A 20,937-nucleotide genomic window follows, 5' to 3' on the forward strand; every position below is an offset into this window, starting at 1 on the left:
CCGGCCAAACTATGAAAAAAACTGCGACTTATAGTCCGAAAAATACGGTACTTACTGTAATGAGTTCATGTCACTGTATAGGACCAATTTTAGGACAGCGTTAGTACTTAGTGTTATTACTTTATCATTATTGTTTATTCCAAATGCTCAACCTTTAAAAATGTGTAGGAAGTTAGAGTCGACTCGGACTCAAATAGGTTTTATTAAATGGGGATTTCGTATTACCCAAAATTTTAAATATTGAATTTAGTTTCACACTCATTGCAAAAAGACAATATGTAGATGCAGTAAAGGTAGATAATGCATGTCTTTAAGTCATCAATCAGTCTTCAGTAACAGCCTCACACACACATTTTCTGGAGAATCTAGTCATAGCAAGACTAACTGAATAAATACTGGCATTTAGGATTTAACGGTTCGAATAGCTTACCCTCTGATGGAGGGGCATCGTGGGCCTTCGACTGCTCCTCTGTGGATGCATGAGTGGATGCAGCAGGACGCTGCTCTTGTGGCACGTTTGACTCTCCTGGTGCATCAGCAGGAACCTCAGATAGAGTTTCTGTGTTCGCATCATCACAAAGACCAAACACATACAGTATGAGACATACACTCTGTGGCCACTAGGGGGTGGCTGATGGGTCACAAATATGTTTGACAAACATGTTGTTGTCATTACATTGTTACACTGATGTGTGGCCAAACAACGATAACATAAAATGAACATTAATATTTGTCCATTGAACTTTGTTGTATATTAATTTTTAAAACATTGTTTTTTTACTTTATTGTAATGGTTTAACAAAAAGTATACCATATCTTGCCCTTTAACATTGCTTCTTTAAAAAGAAAATAATAAAATAAAGAAATAAATAAACAATAATCACGGTGAATGTCAATTTTTTTAATAAAGTAAAGCATGAAAAAAGAATAATGGGAGAACTTCAAATACACTTAAAACACACACACACACACACACACACACACACACACACACACACACACACACACACACACACACACACACACACACACACATATATATATGTGTATATGTATCTATGTATATATCGATAAATATACATATACATACATATTACTACAGGCAGGCCAGTCTCGTACCCGCACTCTTTTACTATGAAGCCACGCTGTTTTAATACGTGGCTTGGCATTGTCTTGCTGAAATAAGCAGGGACGTCCATGATAACGTTGCTTGGATGGCAACATATGTTGCTCCAAAACCTGTATGTACCATTCAGCATTAACGGTGCCTTCACAGATGTATAAGTTACACATGTCTTGGGCACTAAAACACCCCCATACCATCACAGATGCTGGCTTTTGAACTTTGCGCCTATAACATATAATCTTTTTCCTCTTTGTTCCAGAGGACATGATGTTCACAGTTTCCAATAACAATTTGAAATGTGGACTCGTTAGATCACAGAACACTTTTCCACTTTGCATCAGTCCATCTTAGATGAGCTCGGGCCCAGCAAAGCCGGCGGCGTTTCTGGGTGTTGTTGATAAATGGCTTTTGCTTTGCACAGTAGAGTTTTAACTTGAACTTACAGATCTAGCGGCCAACTGTAATTACTGACAGTGGTTTTTTGAAGTGTTCCTGAGCCCATGTGGTGATATCCTTTACACACTGATGTTGCTTTTTGATGCAGTACCGCCTGAGGGATCGAAGGTCACGGGCATTCAATGTTGGTTTTCAGCTCTGCTTGTTGCATTTTGTCATTTCCCTGCCTTCTCCTTTTTTTCTTGTTGTCTGTTTTCTTTCTTCAGTCAATTAGTCCCCAGCGAGACACACCTGCAACTAATCGCTACCCAGTAGTATATAAGCCTGTCACCGACAGCTGGTCCCTGCCGATTATTGTCTTCTGCACCTTCCACGTGCATGCGCATGATTCACTTCGTCCTGCCTGGTATGTTGTCTTTTCTTATTATTTAAATTCCTCACCTCTTTGTATTTGCTTTCTAGCCTTCCTGAGGTGAAGAGGATTTTGTTGGACCTTTTGTTGAGCTCAGTGCGCCCTGGCCTTTTCCCCCTGCCGACCACTGAAGGATCTGCTTTTGTTTGTATATTCATGGTGTGCACTTTTGCCCCATCTCTTTTTGTTACGCTTTTTGGACTCATATTAAATTGTTATTGTAAATCAGCCTCGCCTCCAGTCTCTGCATCCTGGGATCACCTCCTTGATCAAACCCTAACAAAATAATCGGCAATATCATGGATCCCGCAGAGACTGACCCGGTAAAGAGGGCGCTACAACAACAGGCTAATCGACTGGGACAACAGGAGGAACAGTTTGGCGTTCTTGGGGCTTGTGTCAACGCCATGGCGGAACGCCAAGACGCCCGCCTTGACGCATTGGAGAGACAACTGGGAAGCGTACTCACCGCACTGCAGGCGATGACTCCCCCTACGGCCGACCCATCAATCCAGCAGAGACGTCCACTTCCCGCAGATGTTCCGTTGCCTAGCGACACTCCTCCTGCCCCTTGTCCTCCGCTCTCCAAGCCTGAGCGCTTCTCCGGCGAGTCAGGTGACGTGCGCCCCTTCCTCACCCAGTGTGAAGTTTATTTTGAACTATTACCCACGTCCTTTCACACTGAAAGAGCTCGCGTGGCTTTCGTTATGTGCCATATGAGTGGTCGGGCTTCCGCCTGGGCCACCGCAGAATGGGGGCGTCAATATCCCGTGTGTGCCTCATACGCCGCGTTTTTCAAAGCCATGGAAAACATTTTTCAACGCGAGATGCCAGGACGTGAGGCAGCACGATCATTACTACGTCTGCAGCAAGGTCAGCGCAGCGTCACAGACTTCGCCATCGAATTTAGAAGGCTGGCTGCTGAAAGCGGATGGCCCACTTCCGCATTGGTGGACGTCTTCTCCCTCGGCTTGGCCGATCGAATCCGGAAGCAGATGATCCCGCTCAAGACTCCCGATAGTCTCGATGAGCTCGTCGCTTTGGCGGTGGAAATTGAGAATCGCCTCGTAGACTGGGAGAGAGAGAAACTCAGACGGCAAGGACCGCGCACCTCGACATATAGTGGGCGTGGCCAGGGAGCTCATCCAGCTACGTCTGCCCCGATACCCATTGTCGATGCTGGACCGATATCATGGGAAGATGAACCAATGCAGCTTGGAGGGAATCGTCTCACTCAAGCTGAGAGGGATCATCGCCTTAGACTTCATCTATGCCTATATTGCGGAGAGGCTGAGCATCGCGTCACCCACTGTCCTCATCGTCCTGCCCACCGTCGCACTCAAGCTTCTCCTCCTCGTCGCACTCAAGCTTCTCCTCCTCGTCGCACTCAAGCTCCACCTCCTCGTCGTACTCTAGTTTCTCCTCCTCGTCGCACTCAAGCTCCACCCCCTCGCCGCACCTCAGCTGCACATCCTCCAGCGACCGATCCGGCTCCTCTACTGCCATCTTCAGGTCAGACACTGTCAAGGCTTCAACTCACTGGCGTGCTCTCCTGGGATAAGCATCAGAGTTTGGACATTATGGCTCTAATTGACTCAGGTTCTGATGACAATTTTATTGATGATTCTGTCATTAAGCGTTTTTCTATACCCGTTGTTAGATTACACAGACCTAGAACAGTCCGATCCCTCGACGGAGGCCACCTGGCGAGCGTCACCCATCAGACCCGGCAGCTAATTCTTAAATTATCTGGTAACCATTTTGAGACTATCAATTTTCTCGTCATTCCCTCTCGTTCGGCTCCTGTTGTGCTCGGGCTTACCTGGCTGGCTAAACATAATCCCCATATTGACTGGGCAAAGACTTCTATTATTAATTGGGTTTTTTTTTGTCATACGCACTGTCTGCGGTCCGCTTGCCCTCGCACAGGTCCCGCACGTGTTGTAACCCAGGAGGTCATTGATTTGTCGGTCGTGCCAACTGCTTACCACGACCTTAAGGAAGTCTTTAGCAAGGACCGTGCGTTGTCGTTACCTCCACACCGTCCCTATGATTGCTGCATTAATCTCCTCCCTGGTGCCACACTCCCTTCATCGCGTCTTTATAACATTTCTAAGCATGAAAGAGATGCACTAGAGGAATATATTACCACGTCACTCGCATCTGGTCTCATTCGTCCCTCCAACTCACCTCTAGCTGCCGGTTTTTTCTTTGTGGAGAAGAAGGATAAGACACTCCGTCCCTGCATCGATTACCGCGCCCTTAATATTATTACTGTTAAAAATAAATATCCTCTCCCGCTTCTCAACTCCACTTTCAACCCATTACACACTACTAGATACTTCACCAAACTGAACCTCCGCAACGCATATCATTTAATTAGAATTAAGCAAGGAGATGAATGGAAGACTGCATTTAACACTCCACTTGGACATTTCGAATATCAGGTCATGCCTTTTGGCCTCACCAACGCACCGGCAGTTTTTCAAAGCCTAATTAATGATGTTTTGCGCGACATGCTTGACCGCTTTGTGGTCGTCTACTTGGACGATATCCTCGTTTTCTCTCCTACTCCCGAACTTCATGTCCAGCATGTTCGCTTGGTTCTCCAACGCCTTCTCGAGAATCGTCTTTATGTCAAAGCCGAGAAGTGCGTGTTTCACTCAGTCTGTTCAATTCTTAGGTTTTATTGTGGAGAGGGGTCAATTCCGAGCGGATCCCGCGAAGATCAAGTCGGTGGTTGATTGGCCCACACCCACTTCCCGAAAACACCTCCAGAGGTTTCTAGGTTTTGCTAATTTTTATCGCCGTTTTATCCGCAATTTTAGTCAGGTAGCTGAACCATTAACCAGACTTACTTCCACCAAGCTACCCTTTTTGTGGACTTCTGAGACACAAACTTCATTTAATAAACTTAAGTTGCTGTTTACTTCTGCACCAGTACTTGTCCACCCTAACGTTTTCTCTCAATTTTTTGTTGAGGTTGACGCGTCCGACTCCGGCGTGGGAGCTGTTCTCTCCCAGCGCTCCACCTCCGACCAGAGGCTGCACCCCTGTGCCTTCTTCTCACGCCGCCTGACTCCTGCGGAACGCAACTATGACATTGGCAATAGAGAGCTACTCGCCGTAGTATTAGCGCTGCAAGAATGGAGGCACTGGCTGGAGGGCTCGGAGACCCCATTTGTGGTGTACACAGACCACAAAAATCTGGCCTACATTCGCACGGCCCAACGGCTCAACCCAAGACAAGCTAGGTGGGCGCTATTCCTTGCCCGATTCAACTTTACCATGACCTTCCGCCCCGGTTCCCAGAATGGTAAACCAGACGCCTTATCTAGGATGTACGCCTGCCCTGAGGAAGAGGTAAAGACCGAGACCATCATCCCTCCATCACAAGTGCTGGGAGCGCTACAGTGGGACATCGAGGGTTGCGTGACAGAGGGACTCAAGAACATTCCCTCTCCCAAGAACTGTCCTCAGGGGCGCTTGTTCGTGATCCCAGAGCTCCGTCCGGAAGTTTTGAACAGGGCCCACAGCTCCAAGGTCGCCTGCCACCCAGGTATTACCCGTACTGCCTTCCTCCTATCCCAGCGCTTCTGGTGGCCAACTTTCAGAGCTGACGTTACAGAGTTCGTATCCGTCTGTTCCACCTGTGCTCGCAATAAAGCTTCACATCGGGCACCTGCAGGTCTCCTGCGGCCACTTCCCATCCCTTCCCGCCCGTGGTCCCATGTGGCCTTGGATTTCGTCACAGGACTTCCACCATCTAAGGGCAACACCGTTATTTTAACTTTGGTGGACCGCTTTTCAAAGATGGCCCATTTCATCGCTCTTCCCAAGTTGCCCTCGGCACTCGAGACTGCAGATTTGCTGGTACGCCACGTGTTTCGGCTACATGGAATCCCGATGGATGTGGTCTCGGACAGAGGGCCACAATTTTCCTCTGCGGTTTGGAAGGCCTTCTGTAAGTCGTTGGGAGCATCACCGAGCCTTTCTTCTGGTTACCACCCGCAGACTAATGGACAGACTGAGCGCACCAACCAGGATCTGGAAGCTGCCATCCGCTGCGTTTGCCACCAGCAGCCGGCCTCCTGGGCGCTTGGTCTACCTTGGATCGAGTATGCCCACAATACACTCGTAAGCTCTGCTACAGGCATGTCTCCATTTCACTCCGCCTACGGGTACCAACCTCCCGCTTTTCCCTCCCTGGAAGCAGAAATCTCCGTCCCATCTGTGGCTGCCCACCTGCACCGTGCACAGCAAGCCTGGCAGAATACCCGGTCTGCACTGTCACGCTAACCGCCATCGCAGCACAGCACCAGATTACAGGCCCGGTCAGAAAGTATGGCTGTCATCTCGTGACTTACCTCTCCAGGTGGTATCCAAGAAACTGCAACCACGATATATTGGGCCGTACCCCATTGAGCGAGTCATCAATTCCGCAGTTGTTCGACTATGCCTTCCGGACTCTCTCAAAATACATCCCTCTTTCCACGTCTCTCTACTCAAGCCTGTGTCCTCCAGTCCCTTGAGTCCTCCAGAGGTGCCTCCTCCACCTCTCAGACTTATTGATGGCCACCAAGCGTTCACAGTCAAGGCCATTCTCGACGTGAGGAGAAGGGGCAGGGGTTTCCAGTATCTGGTCGACTGGGAGGGTTACAGCCCCGAGGACCGATCCTGGGTTCCGCGTTCCCTTATACTAGACCCTTCACTTTTAACTGGATTTTATGACCGTTTTCCGGAGAAGCCAGGTAAGCCGCCAGGTGGCGTCCATTAAGGGGGGAGGTACTGTTGCATTTTGTCATTTCCCTGCCTTCTCCTTTTTTTTCTTGTTGTCTGTTTTCTTTCTTCAGTCAATTAGTCCCCAGCGAGACACACCTGCAACTAATCGCTACCCAGTAGTATATAAGCTCGTCACCGACAGCTGGTCCCTGCCGATTATTGTCTCCTGCACCTTCCACGTGCATGCGCATGATTCACTCCGTCCTGCCTGGTGTGTTGTCTTTTCTTATTATTTAAATTCCTCACCTCTTTGTATTTGCTTTCTAACCTTCCTGAGGTGAAGAGGATTTTGTTGGACCTTTTGTTGAGCTCAGTGCGCCCTGGCCTTTTCCCCCTGCCGACCACTGAAGGATCTGCTTTTGTTTGTATATTCATGGTGTGCACTTTTGCCCCATCTCTTTTTGTTACGCTTTTTGGACTCATATTAAATTGTTTAACATATTGTAAATCAGCCTCGCCTCCAGTCTCTGCATCCTGGGATCACCTCCTTGATCAAACCCTAACACTGCTGCTTACGTGCAGTGATTTCTCCAGATTTTTTTTAACCTTTTGATGATATTACGGACCGTGGCTGTTGAAATCCCTAAATTCCTTGCAATAGGTGGTTGAGAAATGTTGTTCTTAAACAATTTGCTCACGCATTTGTTCACAAAGTGGTGACCCTCACCGCATCCTTGTTTGTGAATGACTGAGCATTTCATGGAAGCTGCTTTTAGACCCAATCATAGCACCCACCAGTTTCCAATTAGCCTGTTCACCTGTGGGATGTTCCAAATAAGTGTTTGATGAGCATTCCTCAACGTTCTCAGTCTTTTTTGCCACTTGTGCCAGCTTTTTTTGAAACAAGTCGCAGGCATCAAATTTCAAATTAGCTAATATTTGCAAAAAATAACAACGTTTTCCAGTTCGAACATTAAGCATCTTGTCTTTGCAGTCTATTCAACTGAATATAGGTTGAAAAGGATTTGCAAATCATTGTATTCTGTTTTTATTTACAATTTACACAACGTGCCAACTTCACTGGTTTTGGGTTTTGTACAAAGGTATTCACAGCCTTTGCTAAATACTTTGTTGATACACTTTTGGCAGCAATTACGGCCTTAGGTCTTTTTGAATACGATGCCATAAGCTTGGCACAACTGTCCTTTGCCAGTTTCGCCCATTCCTCTTTGCAGCATCTCTCAAGCTCCATCAGGTTGGATGTGAAGTCTCTTTCAGATCTCTCCAGAGATGTTCAATTGGATTCAAGTCTGGGTCATACTTGCCAACCCTCCCGATTTTCCCGGGAGACTCCCGAATTTCAGTGCCCCTCCCGAAAATCTCCCGGGGCAACCATTCTCCCGAATTTCTCCCGATTTCCACACGGACACCAATATTGGGGGCGTCTGCCTTTAGCGTCCTCTACAACCTGTCGTCACGTCCGCTTTCCCTCCATACAAACAGCGTGCCGGTCCAGGCACATGCTATATGCGGCTTTGACACACACATAAGCGAATGCAAGGCATACTTGATCAACAGTCATACAGGTCACACTGAGGGTGACCGTATAAACAACTTTAACACTGTTACAAATATGCGCCACACTGTGAACCCACACCAAACAAGAATGACAAACACATTTCGGGAGAACATCCGCACCGTAACACAACATAAACACAACAGAACAAATACCCATAAACCCTTGCAGCACTATCTCTTCCGGGACGCTACAATATACACCCCCCGCTACCACCAAACCCCACCCCCCATCTCCCGAATTCGGAGGTCTCAAGGTTGGCAAGTATGGTCTGGGCTCCGGCTGGGCCACTCAAGGACATTTACAGAGTTGTACTGAAGCCATTCCTTTGATATATGTGTGCTTAGGGTCGTTGTCCTGCAGAAAGAGGAACCGTCTCGGACAGAGTGACAATCGGGGTCTTGGTCACCTCCATTACTAGGGCCCTTCTTCTTCTTTGATCGCTCAGTTTAGACTAGGAAGAGTCCTGGTGGCTCCAAACATCTTTCATTTACGGATGGTGGAGGCCACTGTGCTCATTGAGACATTGAAAGCAGCAGATATTTTCTGTACACTGCCTCGAGACAATCCTGTCTCGGAGGACTTCATTCTTGGTTTGTGCTTTGCCGTGCGCTGTCAAGTGCACTGTGAATTCAGTTAGTTTTTAATGATTCCTTCCTCGACGGTCCCGACCCCAATGACCAACAAGTGAGTGTCAGTGAATCATTGTTCAGTGACGAACGATGATTCGGTGGGACCCATTGTTCACTTTGTAGTCCGTTCATTGGTATCTGTGATTCAGTGAGTGGTCGTTAAGCACCCACAGCAGCACCCGCCGAACTGCGACACCGCTCGTGATTCAGCTCGGGCAGGAAGTGGAAAGAAGAGGTGATTTGAGTCAAGAAACATATTTGTTGCTTTTGATGGGGCTGATACATTTATACTAATGCATTTACACATTACCTGGTTCATTCTCTTGATTTGGCTGGCGTTGCAGAGGTGAGTCACAGACCAAGTTAATGGCGACAGGAACCCATGAGTACTGATTCAATAAAAAAACTTGCGGGTTTTGAAGGATTCAATGATGACTCACACATTACTTTTTTACACCATGACATTCTATAGCCTATGCGATTACTTAATATACAGTACAGGCCAAAAGTTTAGATACACCTTCTCATTTCAATGTGTTTTCTTTATTTTCATGACTATTTACATTGTAGAAAGTCACTGAAGGCATCACAACTATGACACCTGTGAAGGTGACTACCTCTTGAAGCTCATGGAGAGAATGCCAAGAGTGTGCAAAGCAGTAATCAGAGAAAAGGGTGGCTATTTTGAAGAAGCTAGAATATAAAACATGTTTTCAGTTTATTCGCCTTTTTTTGTTAAGTACATAACTCCACATGTGTTCATTCATAGTTTTGATGCCTTCAGTGACAATCTACAATGTAAATAGTCATGACAATAAAGAAAACACATTGATTGAGAAGGTGTGTCCAAACTTTTGGCCTGTACTGTAAGTGTGAGATCATTATTCTTGCTAATCAGACAATAATCTGCAGAGAAATGTATTAAAAATTGAACGACGTACTGGATCAACATTAATTAAAGCACAATAATTTAAGGTTTAACCCTCTGAAAACATTCCATTTTATTTTATCTGTAAAGCAGAATAGGTATGAACGTTAAAGGGTGTAAAAACCATCCATCCATCCATCCATCCATCTTCTTTCGCTTATCCGAGGTCGGGTCGCGGGGGCAGCAGCCTAAGCAGGGAAGCCCAGACTTCCCTCCCCTCAGCCACTTCGTCCAGCTCCTCCCGGGGGATCCCGAGGCGTTCCCAGGCCAGCCGGGAGACATAGTCTTTCCAACGTGTCCTGGGTCTTCCCCGTGGCCTCCTACCGGTCGGACGTGCCCTAAACACCTCCCGAGGGAGGCGTTCGGGTGGCATCCTGACCAGATGCCCGAACCACCTCATCTGGCTCCTCTCCTCTCCTCTCCTCTTTTTTTTTTTTTTTTTTTTTTTTACACCTAAGAAGCTAGCTCTTAGGTGTAAAAACATTTAGAATTGTTTTTTTTAATTTAATTTAATTTTTGTACTTTTTTTGCTCAAATTTCTCAAGAAACAAACATACTGTATCAAACATATACTATAATGTTGTTGTTTTTTATTTTGACCCTTTTGAAGGCCTTTTGATCAGATAATGTCACAGCTTTAAATGAGTAAAATAACGCACGTTGTGCAAATGTACACTAATTGACAACATGTGCGGTATTTTTGTTTGGAACTGGAGTTGATTGAGATTTGTTGAGATTTGAGTTTAACACAGTGGTTCTTAACCTGGGTTCGATCGAACCCTAGGGGTTCGGTGAGTCGTGCTCAGGGGTTTGGCGGAGGTCAAGACACACCCGACTCATCGTGTGAATAAAAACTTCTCCCCATCGGCGTATTACGGATACGGCAACAGCAGAAGTCAGACTGATTTGCAGGTGTGTAATTTGTTCTGAGTTTATGCACTGTGTTGGTTTTGTTCTTTGAACAAGGTGATGTTCATGCACGGTTCATTTTGTGCACCAGTAATAAAACATGGTAACACTTTAGTATGGGGAACATATTCACCATTAATGAGTTGCTTATTAACATGCAAATTAGTAACATATTGGCTCTTAACTAGTCATTATTAAGTACTTATTAATGCCTTATTCGGCATGGCCTTATTATAACCCTAACCCTCTAACTCTAACCAAATAACTCTAAATTAAGTCTTTGTTACTTAGAATATGTTCCCCATACTAAATTGTTACCAAAAACCTCTAAATTAAATCTTTGTTACTTAGAATATGTTCCCCGTACTAAAGTGTTACCAAAAACCTATAACTTTGTATTGAATTTGAAAAAAACCAACATTTAATTTTTCACTAAAGAAGGGTTCGGTGAATGCGTATATGAAACTGGTGGGGTTTGGTACCTCCAACAAGGTTAAGGACCACTGGTTTAACACAAAGGTAAAGATGCATCTCTGTATATACAAACCCCGTTTCCATATGAGTTGGGAAATTGTGTTAGATGTAAATATAAACGGAATACAATGATTTGCAAATCCTTTTCAACCCATATTCAATTGAATGCACTACATCCATCCATCCATTTTCTACCGCTTATTCCCTTTGGGGTGGCGGGGGGCGCTGGAGCCTATCTCAGCTACAATCGGGCGGAAGGCGGGGTACACCCTGAACAAGTCGCCACCTCATCGTAGGGCCAACACAGATAGACAGACAACATTCACACTCACATTCACACACTAGGGCCAATTTAGTGTTGCCAATCAACTTATCCCCAGGTGCATGTCTTTGGAAGTGGGAGGAAGCCGGAGTACCCGGAGGGAACCCACGCAGTCACGGGGAGAACATGCAAACTCCACACAGAAAGATCCCGAGCCCGGGATTGAACCCAAGACTACTCAGGACCTTCGTATTGTGAGGCAGATGCACTAACCCCTCTGCCACCGTGAAGCCCCTGAATGCACAAATATCTTGTCTTTGAATGCACTACAAAGACAAGATATTTGATGTTCAAACTCATAAACTTTTTTTTTTTTTTTTGCAAATAATAATTAACTTAGAATTTCATGGCTGCAACACGTGCCAAAGTAGTTGGGAAAGGGCATGTTCACCACTGTGTTACATGGCCTTTCCTTTTAACAACACTCAGTAAACGTTTGAGAACCGAGGAGACACATTTTTTAAGCTTCTCAGGTGGAATTATTTCCCATTCTTGCTTGATGTACAGCTTAAGTTGTTCAACAGTCCGGGGGTCTCCGTTGTGGTATTTTAGGTTTCATAATGGGAGACAGGTCTGGACTACAAGCAGGCCAGTCTAGTAACCACACTCTTTTACTATGAAGCCACGTTGATGTAACACGTGGCTTGGCATTGCCTTGCTGAAATAAGAAGGGGCGTCCATGGTAACGTTGCTTGGATGGCATTATATGTTGCTCCAAAACCTGTATGTACCTTTCAGCATTAATGGTGCCTTCACAGATGTGTAAGTTACCCATGCCTTGGGCACTAATACACCCACATACCATCACAGATGCTGGCTTTTCAACTTTGCGCCTATAACAATCCGGATGGTTCTTTTCCTCTTTGGTCCGGAGGACATGACGTCCACAGTTTCCAAAAACAATTTGAAATGTGGACTCGTCAGACCACAGAACACTTTTCCACTTTGTATCAGTCCATCTTAGATGAGCTTAAGCCCAGCAAAGCCGACTGCATTTCTGGGTGTTGTTGATAAACGGTTTTTGCCTTGCATAGAAGAGTTTTAACTTGCACTTACAGATGTAGCGACCAACTGTAGTTACTGACAGTGGGTTTCTGAAGTGTTCCTGAGCCCATGTGGTGATATCCATTACACACTGATGTCGCTTGTTGATGCAGTACCGCCTGAGGGATCGAAGGTCACGGGCTTAGCTGCTTACGTGCAGTGATTTCTCCAGATTCTCTGAACCCTTTGATGATATTACGGACCGTAGATGGTGAAATCCCTAAATTCCTTGCAATAGCTGGTTGAGAAAGGTTTTTCTTAAACTGTTCAACAATTTGCTCACGCATTTGTTGACAAAGTGGTGACCCTCGCCCCATCCTTTCTTGTGAATGACTGAGCATTTCGTGGAATCTACTTTTATACCCAATCATGACACCCACCTGTTCCCAATTTGCCTGTTCACCTGTGGGATGTTCCAAATAAGTGTTTGATGAGCATTCCTCAACTTTATCAGTATTTATTGCCACTTTTCCCAACTTCTTTGTCACGTGTTGCTGGCATCAAATTCTAAAGGTAATGATTATTTTCAAAAAAAAAAAAAGTTTATCAGTTTGAACATCAAATATGTTGTCTTTGTAGCATATTCAACTGAATATGGGTTGAAAAGGATTTGCAAATCATTGTATTCCGTTTATATTTACATCTAACACAATTTCCCAACTCATATGGAAACAGGGTTTGTACTTGATTAATGCGATCATTTTATTGTGATTAATCCCATGACTTAACTGGCTACTTTTGACAGCCCCATTTAAAATACATGTCTTATCGACTCCAGTTGGCGTGGTGGTTTTTCCATGCGCTATCAGCCGTCCCTCAAGCCTATCCTGAGTGCCACTGAAGTGCTGCCCACTCATGAGGAAATAATGTGCGAGTGAAAGGTCAGGGTCACTCCACAGACGCAGTTAGGGGGGCTACACAATGCAACCTTATCAGATCCAATCAACTGACAAGCACTGCTGACTGATTTATTTAGAGAAGGCTTATTATAGACGCCGGTGAGCTTCTCAAATTAGACCGAGGGTCAAAATGGATTTTTAAAGTATCTAACAAAATACAAACCTCTTTGGCAGGGAAGGACTTTCAAATCAAACTTGACCTTTGAGCCCCCAGCAATCACGGCGTAGACGTCTGCGTCTTGCTGGGTGACATCCTTCACTGTGAGGGAGTGCTTGTTTCCCTCGGCGGTGATGACGTACTTGTCGCTGCCGGCAATGTCCTGTGCGTTGCGCTGCCATTTGACTTTGGCGTCAGACTTCTCTGTTTCCGCTTCAAAGACCACAGTCGCGCCCTCTGCTGCCTCCTGTGTCTTTGGCTTCTTGGCAAAGGCTAAAAGTGAAGAGGAACGGACAAAAAGCTAATTTTTTTTGCAAAAGTAATTCCACAACAAATGTCTGCAGATTCTCAGTCATCCAGATCATGGTAATCCATAAAAGATGAAATCGACTCTTATTGTTTGTTGAAAAATTAGTGATGGGTAGCTTTCGCATTTGAAACGATACGTTACATTCCCGGTACATGGGAATCGATAATGGTACTCAAGGGTATCGACTTTTGGTACTTTTGTGTTTGTTCAAATGTGTTAGTAAATGTTAATTGTTTATAGAATATCACACTTTTATTTAGTTCAGTTCAGTTTCAGTTTCAGTTTATTTCAAACATGCATACAATACAATGTAAAGCATCACATATTTCCAGTTGTTTCATGACAGCACCTACGAAAAGGAGTAGGACGAAGCTGAGCTTATTTAATCCTAACCCTTTTCATTCCATAGCAATTGTATCCTAAATATTATAAACTTATCACTTTCCTCTGGCACTGTTCCCCTAGCATTCAAGAAAGCGGTTATTCATCCTCTGCTCAAAAGACCTAACCTTGATCCTGACCTCATGGTAAACTACCGACCGGTGTCCCACCTTCCCTTTATTTCGAAAATCCTCGAAAAAATTGTCGCACAGCAGCTAAATGAACACTTAGTGTCTAACAATCTCTGTGAACCTTTTCAATCCGGTTTCAGGGCAAATCACTCTACGGAGACAGCCCTCGCAAAAATGACTAATGATCTACTGCTAACGATGGATTCTGATGCGTCATCTATGTTGCTGCTTCTTGATCTTAGCGCTGCTTTCGATACCGTCGATCATAATATTTTATTAGAGCGTATCAAAACACGTATTGGTATGTCAGACTTAGCTTTGTCGTGGTTTAACTCTTATCTTACTGACAGGATGCAATGCGTCTCCCATAATAATGTGACCTCGGACTATGTTAAGGTAACGTGCGGAGTTCCTCAGGGTTCGGTTCTTGGCCCTGCACTCTTTAGTATTTACATGCTGCCGCTAGGCGACATCATACGCAAATACGGTGTTAGCTTTCATTGTTATGCTGATGACACCCAACTCTACATGCCCCTAAAGCTGACCAACACGCCGGATTGTAGTCAGCTGGAGGCGTGTCTTAATGAAATTAAACAATGGATGTCCGCTAACTTCTTGCAACTCAACGCCAAGAAAACGGAAATGCTGATTATCGGTCCTGCTAAACACCGACATTTATTTAATAATACCACCTTAACATTTGACAACCAAACAATTACACAAGGCGAATCAGTAAAGAATCTGGGTATTATCTTCGACCCAACTCTCTCCTTTGAGTCACACATTAAGAGTGTTACTAAAACGGCCTTCTTTCATCTCCGTAATATCGCTAAAATTCGTTCTATTTTATCCACTAGCGACGCTGAGATCATTATTCATGCGTTCGTTACGTCTCGTCTCGACTACTGTAACGTATTATTTTCGGGTCTCCCTATGTCTAGCATTAAAAAATTACAGTTGGTACAAAATGCGGCTGCTAGACTTTTGACAAGAACAAGAAAGTTTGATCATATTACGCCTATACTGGCTCACCTGCAGTGGCTTCCTGTGCACTTAAGAAGTGACTTTAAGGTTTTACTACTTACGTATAAAATACTACACGGTCTAGCTCCGTCCTATCTTGTCGATTGCATTGTACCATATGTCCCGGCAAGAAATCTGCGTTCAAAGAACTCCGGCTTATTAGTGATTCCCAGAGCCCAAAAAAAGTCTGCGGGCTATAGAGCGTTTTCTATTCGGGCTCCAGTACTATGGAATGCCCTCCCGGTAACAATTAGAGATGCTACCTCAGTAGAAGCATTTAAGTCCCATCTTAAAACTCATTTGTATACTCTAGCCTTTAAATAGCCCCCCTGTTAGACCAGTTGATCTGCCGTTTCTTTTCTTTTCTCCTCTGCTCCCCTTTTCCTTGAGGGGGGGGGGCACAGGTCCGGTGGCCATGGATGAAGTGCTGGCTGTCCAGAGTCGGGACCCGGGGTGGACCGCTCGCCTGTGCATCGGCTGGGAACATCTCTGCGCTGCTGACCCGTCTCCGCTCGGGATGGTGTCCTGCTGGCCCCACTATGGACTGGACTCTTACTATTATGTTGGATCCACTATGGACTGGACTCTCACAATATTATGTCAGACCCACTCGACATCCATTGCTTTCGGTCTCCCCTAGAGGGGGGGGGTTACCCACATATGCGGTCCTCTCCAAGGTTTCTCATAGTCATTCACATCGACGTCCCACTGGGGTGAGTTTTTCCTTGCCCGTATGTGGGCTTTGTACCGAGGATGTCGTTGTGGCTTGTGCAGCCCTTTGAGACACTTGTGATTTAGGGCTATATAAATAAAGATTGATTGATGATTGATTGATTGATATCCTATTTCCTTGTTCTCTGTAACAGAACAGTGAACAAATAAACAATGAACAAATAATATACCATAGTGAGTAAACAAATATTATATACATAAGTTATCTTTGTCTCAATATATATAAAAAACAAACAAAAACAAAACAAACAAAAGGATTCAAGATTGTTCTGTGTACTTTGTGAACACTTGTAGTTTGGACAGTCTCTTAAACTGAATCATATTGGTGCTTTGTTTGATTTATTTGGTTAATCCATTCCATAATTTAATTCCACATACTGATATACTAAAGGTTTTAAGTGTTGTACGAGCATACAAATGTTTTAAATTAGATTTTCCTTTAAGGTTACATTTCTCCTCTTTTGTTGAGAAGAATTGTTGTACATTCTTGGTAGCAGGTTATAATTTGCTTTGTACATCATTTTAGCTGTTTGCAAATGCACCAAATCGTTGAATTTCAATATTTGTGATTCAATACCATTTACCATTTAACCATGAGCTGTGTTGTCCAGTTGTTATCTAGTTATTATGTAGTCGGCTTTGCATGCAGTTGCAAATTCAAGGCTTTAGATGGCAGTAGTGTATAGACTACATACAGTGTGTTGCCAAGGAAGTAGTCATTGCCATTAAAGGCCTACTGAAACCCACTACTACCGACCACGCAGTCTGATAGTTTATATATCAATGATGAAATCTTAACATTGCAACACATGCCAATCCGGCCGGGTTAGCTTACTAAAGTGCAATTTTAAATTTTGCGCGAAATATCCTGCTGAAAACGTCTCGGTATGATGACGCCTGCGCGTGACGTCACGGATTGTAGAGGACATTTTGGGACAGCATGGTGGCCAGCTATTAAGTCGTCTGTTTTTATCGCAAAATTCCACAGTATTCTGGACATCTGTGTTGGTGAATCTTTTGCAATTTGTTCAATGAACTATGGAGACAGCAAAGAAGAAAGCTATAGGTGGGAAGCGGTGTATTGCGGGTGGCTGCAGCAACACAAACACAGCCGGTGTTTCATTGTTTACATTCCCGAAATATGACAGTCAAGCTTTACCATTGGCCTGTGGAGAACTGGGACAACAGAGACTCTTACCAGGAGGACTTTGAGTTGGATACGCAGACATGGTACCGTGAGTACGCATGCAGCTGCGGCTTCCAAACATTTGATCGCTTGCCCGTACGTGCGTGCCGCTATGTGCATGTCACGTACGTAACTTTGGGGACTTTGGGGAAATATATGTGCTGTATGAACTTTGGGGAGGTGAACGGTACTTTGGGCTGTGGGATTGAGTGTGTTGTGCAGGTGTTTGAGTTGTACTGGCGGGTTATATGGACGGGAGGGGGGAGGTGTTTGTTATGCGGGATTAATTTGTGGCATATTAAATATAAGCCTGGTTGTGTTGTGGCTAATAGAGTATATATATGTCTAGTGTTTATTTACTGTTTTAGTCATTCCCAGCTGAATATCAGGTCCCACCCGCCTCTCACAGCATCTTCCCTATCTGAATCGCTCCCACTGGCCTCTAGTCCTTCACTCTCACTTTCCTCATCCACGAACCTTTCATCCTCGCTCAAATTAATGGGGAAATCGTCGCTTTCTCGGTCCGAATCGCTCTCGCTGCTGGTGGCCATGATTGTAAACAATGTGCAGATGTGAGGAGCTCCACAACCTGTGACGTCACGCTACTCGTCTGCTACTTCCGGTACAGGCAAGGCTTTTTTATCACCTACCTAAAGTTGCGAACTTTATCGCTGATGTTCTCTACTAAATCCTTTCAGCAAAAATATGGCAATATCGCGAAATGATCAAGTATGACACATAGAATGGACCTGCTATCCCCGTTTGAATAAGAAAATCGCATTTCAGTAGGCCTTTAAATGTAATGTGCCAGTCATTTTTTTTCTGTTGAGTTCTACGCAATGTTTAATTTGGATGTATTGTACTAATTTCATAACAGTTGTTTGATTGTAACGTGCATCTCAGTTGTAGTTTTGAATACCAAATTTGGAGGTGTTGAAATCACCATGTAAAGTGGCTAATGCTAATCAGTAGGATGTCTATGGCAAATCCAATCCAATCCAGTACATTTTGACTTTACTTTTGAGCACCTTTTTCTTGCTTTTTTGGAATGGAATAATCAGGATCAGGATGCTTTATTATTGTCCATTCTTTAACATGTACAAGACATATAAGAACTGAAATTACATTTTCGGCACAGTCCCACTAAGAGAAGACATATGTTATAGGGAGACAAGTCCAGGACCGCCAACGGATCAGCCACTTACGGCGCTCATTAAAAAAGGTGGGAAAAAGGTGATATTGGGAAAGGGGGGAAGAGTAAAAAATATCAGTCTAAGGCTGGACCCTCGGGGGGGGGGGGGGGGGGGGGTCCAGACTGAGTCATTTGCCATAGCACACATAAACAAGTTACATATAATCACAACAACTCGCAACAGAGGAGGGGGGAGTTGGGGCCCTGGAGGCCGGCCTGCTGCTATAAAGCGCTACTCAGCCGTCCATCACCCCGAAGGGGAATCAAGCGGTGGTGAAGGCGTTAGGTGGGGGTGAGGTGTGTGTTTGTGTATATGCCCATTGTCTTTGGGTGTAGTGGTGTTGTGTCCATAGGCCCGGGGCCATTCTGCATGCAATGCAAGCAAAGTTCGACTTCCAGGTGTCGTTGAGGAGGGAGGGAGGTCAAAAGCGTCCATCTTTGAGAGTCCTCTGGGATGTTTACAGAACAGCCTGCTCCTGTTGTTGCAGCGTCAAGGACATTCGAGGGAGTCAAATCGTAGATTAGGATTTTTGTTTTTCCGCGAGCAGACATTACAATGGCTTGTCTGTTCTATTCGTCCATGTTGGCTCTCATATCCAATTTTTCCCTTTGAACAAGCTTCTCCATGATGTGAGCCATCTTGCGATTCAGTTCAGAAATCGCCCCAGACTGTGATCCCACAGCCCGACCCAATCCTACCATTGCGACGAACAGCCTTTGGGCTCCTTGAGTGGCTGCCATCGTCTTACGAATTTGACGATACACCAGAGCAATGCCCAGCCCAATCAGCAGGTACCCCGTGATCATGGTTCCAAATAGGTAGATGTTTTCCACATCCTCGATGGAAAGGACTGAGAGGCACATGATTCGCAGCAATGGTTCCATCAGGGCAGCCAGGCTCCCCCGAACCTCTTTTCCTCGTTGAAAAGATTTTGTCAATTGAGTCGAGAGTCCAGCTGTTCAATTCCATGTCTGATGTTTAGATTTGGAGGACAGTGCAAAGAAAGAGGCTTCAAAAAAAGTGTAGACAAGACAAGAGAAAGAGAGCAAGGAGAAGACGGGAGGAGAGAGGAGAAAAAAATGCGACCACCCACACCAGAGGCAAGATAGAAAAACATTTTAATAAATAAAAATAAAAATGTAACATTACATAAAATAAGTCCAGATATGAGCGTTGGACTGCTTGTTCTGCCAAGTGCAACCGAATGTGATGTCACGTGCAACAAAGGTATGGAAAAATTGCATGGTTTGATTTTACGTGAATCCGTACCCACTAGTGCTTTGGTCGGTACCTATAAAAGTACCGAATTCAATACCCATCCCTATTAAAGACGTTTCAATTTTCATCCAAAAGGTTCATTCGGGTCTAAAATGTTAGGAGCGACGTCTTTCCGATAGGTTGTTTGTCTGTTTGGTGGCAAAACAAGTAATTTGTGGCCACTTTTTACAAGGAATGAGACAATCTTTGGGGGAGGGATGTCAGGATACTGTTATAAGCAGACCACATGGTGTAAACTTCCTCCTCTGGTCTCTCCGTGGGCCAGAAAAAACTGCCTTCCTACCACTGCACTCCTCACTACACTGCACTGCATAAACACCATTGTTTGATTCCAGACTTTTGTTCTTTGGGGTGCACCAATTTTTGTTTGAGGGTGAGAGTGGGTTTGGACTGTAGCAATTAAAGCCCCTAAATGCATTTTGGTCAGCAATATATATGTGTGTGTGTGTGTGGAATTATGGTGCATTAATTCTTAGAAGCTTTTGACCTCACAGAAGTGGAAAATGCAGGCGGAGCATACAATGTGTTGCGCAGCCACACAGACGCTCTCGTTTCACTCAAATTCGAAAGTCCCAAAGTTTCAAAGTGAAAGTAAACAGAATGTAAAACAGGACACCATCTTCCTAATGGTGGAAAAAAATGGTCATCTATGAATTAACAGCCTTTTGGTTGCCTAAGGCAGTGTTTTTCAACCTTTTTTGAGCCAAGGCACATTTTTTGAAAAAAATCCAGAGGCACACCACCAGCAGAAATCATTAAAAAACGAAACTCAGTTGACAGTAAAAAGTTGTTGTCACAATTGTTGGATATGACTTTAAACCATACTGCCCGAATGCAGCTGAGATAGGCTCCAGCGACCCCCCGGGACCCCGAAAGGGACAAGCGGTAGAAAATGCATGGATGGATGGATGGGCTTTAAACCATAACCAACCATGCGTCACTATAGCTCTTGTCTCAAAGTAGGTGTCACGACCTGTCACATCACGCCGTGACTTATTTTAAGTTTTTTGCTGTTTTCCTGTTCTTGTCCTGCGCTCCTATTTTGGTGGCTTTTTCTCTTTTTTCTGGTATTTTCCTGTAGCAGTTTCATGTCTTCATTTGAGCAA

General features: G+C 44.7%; 1 protein-coding gene across 1 annotated transcript in view; it reads right to left on the minus strand.

Annotated features, from left to right (window-relative positions):
- Positions 1-19,699, minus strand: part of LOC133615781 (myosin-binding protein C, cardiac-type-like) — a 97,587-nt gene extending 77,888 nt beyond the window's left edge. The window contains exons 1-3 of the mRNA XM_061974553.1: positions 19,582-19,699; positions 13,604-13,870; positions 431-559 (exon numbers count right to left, since the gene is read on the minus strand). Of these exons, the coding sequence (XP_061830537.1) occupies positions 431-559; positions 13,604-13,870; positions 19,582-19,699 (514 nt within the window). The remainder of the gene's footprint in view (positions 1-430; positions 560-13,603; positions 13,871-19,581) is intronic.
- Positions 19,700-20,937: the final 1,238 nt, after the last annotated feature.

This window comes from Nerophis lumbriciformis, linkage group LG15 (genome assembly GCF_033978685.3).
Source record: "Nerophis lumbriciformis linkage group LG15, RoL_Nlum_v2.1, whole genome shotgun sequence".
NCBI classification, from domain to species: Eukaryota; Metazoa; Chordata; class Actinopteri; order Syngnathiformes; family Syngnathidae; genus Nerophis; species Nerophis lumbriciformis.